At 40.8% G+C, this 12,154-nt stretch overlaps 1 protein-coding gene across 1 annotated transcript; it reads left to right on the forward strand.

Moving 5' to 3' along the window:
* Positions 1 to 1,337: 1,337 nt before the first annotated feature.
* Positions 1,338 to 7,717, forward strand: LOC104488195 (tetraspanin-12-like; the record flags this gene model as incomplete). Its single annotated transcript, XM_010137600.1, has 2 exons — positions 1,338 to 1,481; positions 7,412 to 7,717. Coding segments are annotated over 2 exons (450 nt in total), but the record flags the coding sequence as incomplete, so codon positions are not given.
* Between the last annotated feature and the right edge of the window lie 4,437 nt (positions 7,718 to 12,154).

Below are 12,154 nucleotides of genomic sequence, written 5' to 3' on the forward strand. Positions count from 1 at the left end.
TAATGTAGCTGCTTCAGCCATTTTGATGTGAAAGCAGCTAGGAATGTGGCAGCCTGGTTGTTTGGCTTTAAATCTCTCGGTGTGCTTTGCAGAGGAGAAGACAGGTTGTTAGTCCTGGTGGGTTTTATAGCCAATTATGGCTCATCTGCTTTGCAGCCAGACTTTCTACTTTTATGGCTGAATCTGTCTCAGTGTTTCTTTTAGTGTAATACCCCTTCCTTCCATTTTCCTTTTTCTTTTCTTGTGGTTTCTATACCTTTTTGCTAACTTTTAAAAATCTTTTTTTCTTTTTTCTCTATTCAGATAAATCTGTGGGGTTTTTTTTCATCTGGTTTTCAACAGATATGTCCAAGTTGTAGCCTTGCAGGAATAGTCCTCACTTAGTAAGACTTTAATCATCTTTTCCTACTGATTCCTTCAGCCTCAGTTATACTTGTTTATTAGACACCATTTTGACATGAAACTGTCATGTGTCAGTTCCTTGTGGTAAGGTTAGCAGAATTACAGGGTAGGACAGGGTTGTCCCCCAGTACTCGGTGCTGGTAAGGCCACACCTGGAATACTGTGTCCAGTTTTGGGCCACCCTCTACCGGAGGGACATTGAGGTGCTGTAGCTTGTCCAGAGAAGGGCAACAAAGCTGGTGAAGGGTTTAGAGAACAAGGAGCAGCTGAGGGTAGTGGGGTTGTTTAGCCTGGAGAAAAGGAGGCTGAGGGGAGACCTTACCACACTCCACAACGACCTGAAAGGAGGTTGTATGGAGGTGGGTATAGGTCTGGTTTCCCAAGTAACAAATGACAGGACAAGAGCAAATGGGCTCAAATTGCACCAGGGGAGGTTTAGGCTGGGTATTAAGAAAAATTTCTTGACAGAAAGGGTTGTCAAGCACTGGAAAAGGCTGCGCAGGGAAGTGGTGGAGTCGCCATCTCTGGAGGTATTTAAAGGATGTGTAGATGTGGTGCTGAGGGACGTGGTTTAGTGGTGACCTGGCAGTGCAGGGTGAATGTTTGGACTTGATGTTTTTAAAGGTCTCTTTCAACCAAAACAATTCTGTTACAATCTCTGTGAAGCATCCTTTGAGGGAACGGTTGGGATTCAAAGGACAGAGCACTATTATTGGCTGGTCCTGATGTGTTCATTGGTCACTACATTAAATTTTTCACATTGCATTTATGTCAAAGTACAACAGAAGAAGATATGTTGAAGATCTTGTAGATGAATTTAGGCCTTTATGTAAATATTTTCAAAGTTGTTAATAAGAATTTATTTAGCTTTTTTGATGACCTTTGATGAAGAAGTAGAGTCATTCTTGATCATTTGGCTAATCCTTCCTTTGCAGTTTAAATGTTGTGGGGTGGTGTACTTCACAGACTGGCTGGAAATGACAGAGATGGACTGGCCACCTGACTCGTGTTGTGTCAGAGAGTTCCCAGGATGCTCTAAGCAAGCACATCATGAGGATCTCAGTGACCTTTATCAGGAGGTAAGGAAAATACAGATATTTTGGAAGACTGTGTCCATTCTTGCTGACCAAGTAATTTTTCAAACTCATCACTTGCAGTGCAGCAGAAAGGTTTGTAGAGTAATTGTGTTTATAGGAAGTGTTTATTATGTTTATTTAAGTTTATTATTTATTAATGCTGAAGCAGGGGAAGAAAGGAAGAAAGAACAAACCCAGCCACCCTTACCTGGAAGTAAGCTAAGTTAGTAGCAATGTAGTTAATATCTGAGATGTGCTTAAATATTGAGATACTTGTTTTATATTGGTTAGGGTGGAGCTGAAATTTGCTCCAGTCAAAAAAATAACCAGTTAGATTTGGTGTAATGTCCAGTCTTCAGCTTGACAAACTAACAGAAATGAGGACTCTAGTGGTGTGTACAGTGACGGATGCTTTTGAGAAGTTGTCCTTTGGAAGATGAGAGCTCTCTTCTTAAAGGTGCTTATGCAAGGAGGCAGGTATTTCAGTTGCTCCACTGTGAGCATGCATAGAAACTGTGTGAAAATACTCTTTCTCTCTCACTGCACTACATTACAATATGATTATTACTTTAAAAGAATTTTTTAAAAAAAGTTTTAAAACCAGGAGAGCACCTATTTGAACTCGAAGTGAGTAAGGGAAGTGATCATATTAGCAAGTCATTACTGTCCTTAGAGTGACAGTTATTAAAAACAAGTAAATATTTTCTCTACTAATTTTAACTGTTCTCAAAAAATGTTGTCTAAAGTCACCTTTGTCTGGAAACAGCTTTGCTACATACCAATTTGTTATGCTAACAGACCCCTGAAGGCCTTTAATTGTGCATTCAGTAATATCAGAATGGCCAACAGTCCAGGTAGTCCAATAGCGACGAAAAACACATCTCAGTCCAGTAGTTGTGAGAATCTGAGAACAGGTGCATTCTTCATTTGCTTTCTTTATGAATAATACAGGGTGCAAAAAGTGTGTTTTCTGATGCTGCAGCATGAACATTTCTTTAGTGGACAGTGCCATTCTGCATTATGGAAGAGCACACAAGGAACCATCTTGCCTTATCTTACTGTCTCTTACTGCTGATCAAGACTCTTTCTTACAAGAATCTATTATGTATCTGTTGTTGAGGAGCTATGGAGAGATATCCCTGAAGCAGGAGAGATTCAGTATATGAACAAGCTAAGATGAATATTAGCTATTGCCAGAAAACATGTTTTGGGAAAGTGGTGTCACTGATTTGGAGTGATTTGCTAGATTTGTACAGCGTTGACTCTATGAGCAGAAATTATATAATCTGTTCTGGACTTTTAGACAGTGATCTTAAGCTTCATGTGCTTCCACTGAGAAGAGAGAAGGTAAAGCTGCCAAAAGACAGGTGCCTCAAAAGGCAAGTCTGTGCTAGGGAACCCTAAAGACAGTGGCAGAGGAAGTTTTCTTTCCACTGGCTGCTTGTAGAGCCTCTCCTGCCTTATTGCAAGGCTTGCAGCACAAGTAGCACTTTACAAGGTGTCTGGAAGTATTAGCCTCTGGATGGGAAAGCCATTCAGACTTTTTCTGGGGCCTGCCAGTCTCTTACACATTCTTAAAGAAGAAAGAACTGTGGCTTACTCTGCAATAATGGTTGCTTTTTATAATACTCTTGCCAGTATTGGTACCATACATACATACCAGCTCTGCCGTGCAGAGCCCTCAAGGAGCGTAAATGCATGGAAGCTGCAGAATGTTCATTTGCGCTGAGCTTCCTTCCTGCTTATGTGAAAATGCAAGAGTATGTAAACAGTGTCACTCAATGGAAAAACTGAATTTTGTGCTCAGGAAGCTCAAAAACTTCTGAGAAAGAGTACTAGTCACTGGAATGTTACGTCTAAACTGCAAGGCTTTCTCATCTCATCTCTTCTGCTAACATTTCATTCTCACAGCCATATTCCAGGAAAGTGGTTCTCTGTGCACTTCATATGTTCAGGTTCTTTTGGTTATACTTGGAGAAAATTAATAGCCAAAGATGTTGATGATGTGAAACATAAGGGCTGTGTTAAGACCCACTTGATAAGAAGAAAGGCTGCCTGGCTTTCTTCCTAAAAGAAACCAGAAGGGTACATTTATGGTTCTTCCTCTACCATACCCCAGGGCATTTTGGATGTATTCAGCTCTTAGAAAAAAATTATTTTTAGTTCTCTACTGCAGAATCCATTCCAAAAAGGGACAGGCTGTGTTGTTTTACCAGCCACAAAACACTTTGTTGCTCTTGAAGATATGTACAATATTTGGCTGGCAAAATATTTTTTTTTTTCTGTGGTGCTTGCCTGTGGGTCGTCTCACAGGCTCGTGCAGTATACTTGCTAATGTGTTTATCAGTATCATGCAAAACCAACTTACAGTTGCAAGACTAGTCTGTCCGACATCTGCTTTGGAGAATTGAAGGAGAAAAGCTTTTTTAGAAAGAGATTCAAAACAAATGTGCATAGTCTAGTGGTTTGAGAGGATGCCTGATGAGATTAGCCTCGCTAGCCTAAAAATGGCTTATGTAAATCCTCTGAAGTGCCAGAATGGACTTGAGAAGCAACTCTTTTCACTGCTTCAGAAAACTGAAGTTTGGTTTTGCTGGGATTGATAAAATTGTTTTCTTGTAGCTGTGTTATAATTGTCTGCTGGGACCTCAGAGCTTTCTGTAGTCTGAAGGTAGAATCCTTCACAGTACAATTCTTGTAGAAAAAAAGATGCCTTACTTATAGTTCTGCTTGAGAGTATTTTTGGCAGGAATCATGTTTCCCCCACTGAATCTTGAAAGCTGTTCTTTAAATGTGGTAGTCTTCTTGAGCAGCCTTTTTTTCTGATGAGCTTCACCTTTGGTGCAGTTCATGGGACAAACTCACCTTAGAAAGAGTGGAGTTGTGAGGGAAGCGGGCCAGATGATGATGTGGCCTCAGGGGTGTGTTGTGGTCTGAGGACAAGAGGAGCTTGGCTTGTCTTGTGTTTGGGAACGGTAACCTAGCTAAAGTGATTGGTAGGAGTTGATATCCTCAGAAAAATCAAAATTGCATCTTCAATATTTTTATTTTTTCTTTTGTTTTCTAGCATAATTTTGAGTATACTCAAAGTTCAAGTATACAACAGATCTATTGAATATGCTGATGGTTTATTTTTTCTGCTCTGAGAAGTGCCTTATTCAAGATCTGTTCCTTATTTTGTGACATTGCAGTAAATCAGAAATGCACACTTCGTTTCCATTATTGGGCTGAAAATATAAAATGACCTTTGTAATAGATATGAATCAGGCCTTTAATCCATAGCTCTGTAGGAGTTTGAAGCTAATTCTTCTGAACAATTGCTGAGAAGTTTTATACTATTTTTGAGTTTTCAGCAAGAGCTCCCTGTTTAGTGACAAACTTTCAATTTTGCAGACGAAAGTATATTTATGTACTCTTTAATCGCAGGCTACCAACTATGAATGTGTTGCATAAGCAGAAATAAAATGCACAAATGTGAGGATAACAGGAGTAGCTGGATATTTCTCAGTTTTGAAACTGATTTGAATGTGTGTTAGAGTAGCACTGTAAGAACATCATTAAATGGAGGGAGGCAGTCTATCTAGATTGGGCATAATTTGTCTCAGTTATGTGTCTGTACTGCAGGAGATGCTGGCATTAATGTTATTGCTCTCTGTTAATGGATGTTTCCTCTAGGCAGCAAATGACCTGAATTTGAATACTGCTGTGGCTGAGCATTTTTAAATTGTGACCAGCATGTACCTTCATCCCTTAAAGTTATCAAAAGCATCAAAACGGAGCCAGTTTCTCTGTAATTAAAAACAAATTTGGAAAGCTATATAATTAAAATACTGTCTTCTGGTTGAGCAATAGATGACACCAATGTGACGATTTTTGTTCCTCATCTAGTTCAATCACATTGCATTTGCTATGGTGTTTTTTTTTTTTCTTTCCAGATGTCAAAGAATCCACATTTACTCGTTGTTCTGTGTCTAAACTAAGTTAATATTTAGAAAATGACACAGTGAAATGATGAATGGAGCAAAGACATTGAGATTCTTTAACTTCCTTTGGTATGATTATCATAGAGTACATTAATTTTATTTAGATCCCGAATGAAAATCTGTTGACTGCAGTGTGAATTTTGTGTTTGAGGCAAGAATCAGGCCAAATTCAAATCAAATCAAATTCAGGACTGTAGTAATTGAAATTGTTGGCTTTGGGGAATCTCAGTGTGATTGAAAAGTGGTGTATGTTATGTCCTGTCTGCAAGTTCTGTCACTTTGATCAATTTCTTTTCATAGAAAATCCCTAAGAAATATGTAGTAAGGATATAAACACAAAAATGACGTTTTGAAGATGGTCACCATTTTGGTGGGTTTCTGATGTCGTCTTATGGGACCAATGCCTACCAGTACTCGTGGTGTTTTCCCATCCATTTTGTTACTTTGAATTTTCCCTTGGTGGCTGTGTTCCTGTGATCTTTGTGCTGTGAAACCCTGCGAAGTTTAGAATAGAGGATGAGCATGGGCTGGGGTAGCTAAGGGCCCTGTCTTCAAACCTTTCCTGAGCAGCCAGAACTGTAACCTGTGTTTGCACTGTTACCCAATAGTTCCCAGAGCCAGTGTCTCTTTGTGGGTCCTTGCTGCCTTACAAGGGCTTGGGACCTTTCCTGTAGGCTTGTACAGGACTTAGTTGGCCACGTAAGCAAACTGTGGAGCATGCACTGATGGTTTGGAAAAAGACAGATTTCCATTTCTGGGAAACATCAACTTGTGATGTTTTAGCATAGTTTTCATCAGACTTTTTCTGTGTAACTAATAATAATTATTCTGTGAATAATCACAAAGGAGGTGTATGTGGCAATCTTCCAAATACAGCGTGTGGGTGGTCAGCTCTCTGGAGCAGGGTCTAGTTGCCTGCTTGGGTTTGTGCAGCCCTGATGCAGAGCAGGTTGTTACAGCTGCTCACAGCAGTTCAGGACATTACTGGGCTTACGGTAGCAACAGCACAGCAGAAGGTATGAGACAAAACTGGCTCCAGGTATAATACCATCAGAATAATTAACAGGGAAGTTTCTACATTCAGATCAGAAATTAAGCCAGTTAATTTAAAAATATAGTCTATGGATAGGGGAGGTAGGTGGACTGTAACTAGCATCCGCAGATACGCTTTGTGCGATGAGGAGATTCTTCTAGTTCAAGCATAAAACTCAGGTATAATGCAACATGTATATGGTATTATTACCACTAAGTACTGAAGAAAGTGGTGTTTGTATCCACTGAGTTCTGGAAATTTATCAGAATTCCTCTGTTAAAGGTTATTCTGTTCAGTGCTCCTTACTCAGAGTGTCTGGAATGTAATGATTTTTCTACTCTCTAGGGTCTTTCTGTGGAACTAATAAACTGGCATATAATGAGTCCAGATAAAAAGATAAAAGGTAGGAAGGAACACTGCTGAGGTTATGTGTGTCTGTAGATCTTTCCTAGGATATTGTTTCAACTTCAGATTGTGGTATCATTTGTAGAAAAAGTCTAAAGCCGTGAAAATATTTGAAAACCTTGAAGATCTGCAATTTAAGGAGAGAAACAAGATGATTAAGAGGTTTCTTAATGGCTTTTAAACCTACTCAAAACCAGTTGAACTTCTTCTAAAATCAGTGATAGTTTATAGGAACTCAGATCAACTTGGAGTGACTTCTAAATTGAAGAGTAACAGAGATCTCTTGAAGCTTGTTACATGCACTAACTTTCAGTGCATGAGAAAACGTAAAGGTGGCAGTATAGAAGCAATTAAAAAGTAGGCAAAATAATTTTCCAAGTACTGTGTGAAGAAGCTGAGCGAGAAATTTTGGGAGCTGGAATAGCCAGCACTAGGTGGGATGAGCTAAACCTTGGGAACTGCAAGCCAGATAATATTGCCTCATTTTCTTAAAATTTGTTTTTGTTTCATAGGGATGCGGTAAAAAAATGTACACTTTTTTGAGAGGGACGAAGCAATTGCAAGTGCTGAGATTTCTAGGAATCTCTATTGGAGTAACACAGATCCTGGCTATGATCCTCACTATTACTTTGCTGTGGGCTCTGTACTATGACAGAAGGGATCCTGGGGTGGATCAGATCATGGCCCTGAAGAGTGATACCTCGAAGCAGCTGTCATGTCATTCCGTGGAGCTACTGAAACCAAGTCTGACAAGGATCTTTGAACATGCATCCATGGCAAACAGCTTTCATACACACTTTGAAATGGAAGAGCTATAGGTAATGCAGTGAATCCAAGAAGTCACAAGGAGTTGTAATTGGGTTTTGTTGTTTTTTTTTTTTTCTGTTCCATCGAGTATGCCAAACATACCGGTCTCTGTATGTGTCAGGAAACAGCTAACGAATGGAAGTGAAGGTGGCCAGCACGGAGAGGAGGAGTTGGCTTAGTCATGGCCTCAGACAGGAGCCAAAGTTGAATTTGTTTGTCCTTTAGAAGGCACTCATTTGCTGGGCACAGTAATATTTAAGTTATTGTCAGAAGCTGTGTGAGGTGTAAAATACCGATTCATTCACAGGCAGACAGAACCTCTAAGGAAGCATCGCGGGAAGGGAGGAGAAATACTCATCTTCTGAAGAGACGACTGCGCTTTGGAGAAACAAAATGTGACTTCAGTGGAAATTGACTTTTAAATTTTTTATAAGCCATTTGGAAAATGCCTTAATCAGGGATCTATGTATATATAATTGTGTGTTTTTGTGTGTGCATGGAAAGCAGAATTACAATTCAAGTCAATACTTGGATTTAAAAACTTGCAAGATTAAAAAGGTCAAGATTTTCTTTTTTCTAACAAAACCTTTTTCTTAGCTGTTGTTGTTAAAGATGTTCTAAAACTTCTATTTTTATCTAACATAACTGTTTAATTTTTAATTTTAAATATATTAAACAGGGATTGAAAACAAAACTATGACTCTGGACAATGGACTTTAATTTTCGGAGTAATTCTGGAGAATTCTTCTTTGAAACACTTTGTTCTATGGACTGTTTCTTAGTGAAGATAAACAAAACCTTAAACATACTACTTTCCAAAATGGGAATCAATATGGGAGTAGCATATTTTTATAGATAAGTTTTTTCTCCTGTCTGTGATTCTCCTGAAGGTAGAAACAAAAGACTGCAAGGAAAATGCTTACAGTTCTGGATGCTGTTGCAATAATTGTGGAAGTACATAAGGAGAAATTATACTTTGGTGGCTTCTTCATTAAGAGCTCTCTAGTGGCTTAAAGTGCCAACTGGAAACAACATTAAAATGTATTTATTGAGATGGGGAAAGTGCATTTTACTGTATTTTTATGAACAATGTTTATTTCATAGGATTATTTTTACAATTGGCCATGCTCCTGCAATATATGTTTGATCCAGTGAGTACAGTAGTTTGTGGCAAATGGGATTTTACATTTTGAAAATTTCTTATATTTGTTTTGGAAATTGTAAAAGAAAAGGAAAAAAAAAACCTGCAAGGTATGATTTGGTAGACAATAAAATTACTTTTGGCTTAACTTCCAGAATGGTTTTTTTCTTTATTTTGAAATCCTAGAGTGTGAATGCTTTGGGTGGGAGTTGGGAGGGTCATCCTGCAAATGTGAGTTAATTCCATGTGTCTTTACACATTCCACTTCCGTTGAGGGGACACTGCATGGTAAACTTCATTTTGTTTTTTTTGTATTGCTTCTGGTAAGGCTTCTTAAGAGCTCATGAAATTATGCTCTTCAGTTGGGGGCTGTTGCTTGGTTTTTAGCAGTCTGCATGTGTGTAATTATTTCATGTGTAGTGTTGCGGGCAGGACTACCTTTCTACTTTTGTACGTCTTCTACAGATAGATGCTAATAACTTATTTTTGGGAGGTAAAAAAAGGGCTAAAGGCTAGACCTTCCTGAAATTTTGCTTGGAGCATCAGTGCCAGAGATACTTTCTTGGGCACTGTAGAGGAAGCCTTGTGCCTCGTGTTTATTGCGCATGTACAGCAGACTCCCGTGCTTCCCACTGCTCGGCCTGGGCAGTGTTGCTGTGGCTAAGGGCAAGCTTTTTTCTGTGCAGAAAAAGAGCAGGTGTCTGAGAAAGCCTGACTATAGACCAGCTCTAGACTTTGGAGTACTGCAGAGACCTGTGGTGCTCTACAGTGGATTGAGTCATTGGTTTCCTTATCTGTTTAAAAAGAAAAAAAGCAAGCAAAACAAACCACAAATTGTGGAATCTTTGGATTGGTGGATTGCATGGATGAAGTGTACTCAGCTACATTCAGCTGTGGATTACAGCTACATGTAGGAAACTTAGCCATAAGTAGTGTAAAAAAGGGCAGGAAGAAGTCCTGCCCTTTGTCCAGGGAATTCTGACACTTTGAAGTTACCTGAGGAGTGTCTGCAGAAGCTCCCTTAGCCATGCTTCAGCTATCCAAAGTCTTCCCATGGGAGCAGTCCCCAGGCTGGCAGTGAGGGTTGCCTGCATACCATCTTGTGTCTGAGTTTGAGGTCATGAAGGAGCAAATACAGCAAGATGGGCTAAGAAGATTTGGTGGAGAAGCCCACAACTGGAATGAGAGATACTGGCAGCTGAGGTCATTTGGTTTTAGGCTTCCCAGGAGGTGAGGAAACACTGGCTTGTAGTAGGTGTAGTCAGATTAGTTTAAGAGCAGAGAGATAGTTTGAGGTAGGTCTCCTTTGGTTCAGGACCCACCTCCCAAACCAGTGTTTGTGGATACCCGTGGCAGGGACAGGGCACCAAATCCTAAGCCTGTCTGTATTCAGGATGAAGCTAGCTTCACTGGGGGAAAGGCCCACATGTCAGGAATGATAACGTATTCCCTTCCCTAGTAAGGACTACTGATAAGTATTCTGGGAAAGAATCCTATTTTGAGTGTCTAACCACATCTACCAAAACAGGTCTTGGCTATAAAATGGAACACTTTCAAACTTCTTTCTTTCACTATGCTCAGGTTATAGGTGTCTCTGTTTTTCTAGGGCTTGTTCAAAGAGCCTTAAAATTGATTGACTAGGCTGCTGTGAGCCTGTTCTTTTCCCGTAGAGCTTTAGAATATATGAGAGAAGCAGCTTGGCAAGAGGCGAACATTTAAGGAGATACCTGCAGCAGTGGAAACTACATCCTTTTATTCCCTTTTACCCTTGGTTTTGCAGGAGTAGTGAGAGGAGAAGGGTGTTGTGTTTTCTTCTTTTCATCCCAGTGAATCATACAGAGTCTGTGGGACTGTGCCTGTAGCTGTGGAGCTGAGTAAGGATTCCACCATGCAGTCATGACTTGGGAGTATGGGGATGATTTTAGGAGGCAAAATTCATGATTTCCTGGTCTTTAGGCAATGTATTGATTCATCTGCCGGCAGATCATGTGACAAGGCTTTCTGAAGGAAACATAACTATTCTGGTTTTTATAAAACAGCTCACTTTGTAAAAGCAGTAAATATAAGGGAATATATAAAGAATAAATAGTAAAAAGAGAGGCTGTTAGTCACAGCAACTATACACTTAAATATGATGGGGGAAGAAATTTTCAAATAATTTTTAATGTTTTTACCACAAAAGCAATGGGTTTGCATGGCAAGGTTTTGGTAGCAGGGATAATACATTGGTGTCTACTGTGAGAAGCTGCTAGAAGCTTCCCCTGTGACCAAGAGAGCCAATGCCAGCCGGCTCCAAGACAGACCCACTGCTGACCAAGGCTACGCCAATCAGCAACAGTGGTGATGCCTTTCTGATTGTTTAAGGGGAATAAAACTACAGAACTGCAGCTGGAGAGAGGAGTGACAATGTACAAGAGAAACAATTCTGCAGACACCAAGGTCATTGAAGCAGGAGGGGGAGGAGGTGCTCCAGATTCTGGAGTAGAGATTCCCCTGCAGCCTGTGGTGAAGACCATGGTAAGGCAGGCTGTCCATCTGCGGCCCATGGAGGACCCCATACCAGAGCAGGTGGAAGCCCAAATGAGGATGTGACCCTGTGGGAAGCCCAGCCTGGAGCAGGCTCCTGGCAGGACCTGTGGACCCATGGAGAGAGGAGCCCATGCCGGAACAAGTTTGCCGGCAGGACTTGTGTCCCCGTGCAGTAGTCTGTTCCAGAAGGACTGAACCCCATGGAAGGGGCTCACGCTGGATAAGTTTCTGCAGGATTGTTTACTGTGAGAAGGATCCCACGCTGGAGCAGGGGAAGAGTGTGAGGAGTCGTCCCCATCCCGCCCTGTCCTGGGTCCAACATGGTGGAACCGGATGCTCTTCTGTTGTCTGGCTTTCTTCCTCCCAGAATGGTGGTTTTTTCCTGAGCTTCTGGGAAGGAGGACACGGCTCTCCGGAATGAACTCATGAAAGGGGGCATGTTGAGAGATTCAAGGACATCTTGTTTTTCTCTCTGCTCTGTCTACTGTCCTCTCTATCTTATCCGTGCTGCGGGTTTCTCAAATATGCCGCGCAGGACTCTTGAATCTTATGCCCCGGGACTGGAAACCTTTATCAAGCAGAGAAAGCCATGTCCAGGACCTGCTATTTCCCTGAAGCAGTAAAAGACTCCTTCTGCAAAATGGGTAGGACCTTCTCCGTTTCTGCCGATTCCTGGCGGGGATGGTGTTTGAACTGTTTTGCTGTGACGGATTGACCCAGTGGAACCCCTTATCTCTGCACGGATGAAGCAGGCATCAACGTGCAGGGGAATTTGAAG

The sequence above is a fragment of the Buceros rhinoceros genome, unplaced genomic scaffold (assembly GCF_000710305.1).
Source record: "Buceros rhinoceros silvestris isolate BGI_N320 unplaced genomic scaffold, ASM71030v1 scaffold16526, whole genome shotgun sequence".
Classification (NCBI taxonomy): Eukaryota; Metazoa; Chordata; class Aves; order Bucerotiformes; family Bucerotidae; genus Buceros; species Buceros rhinoceros.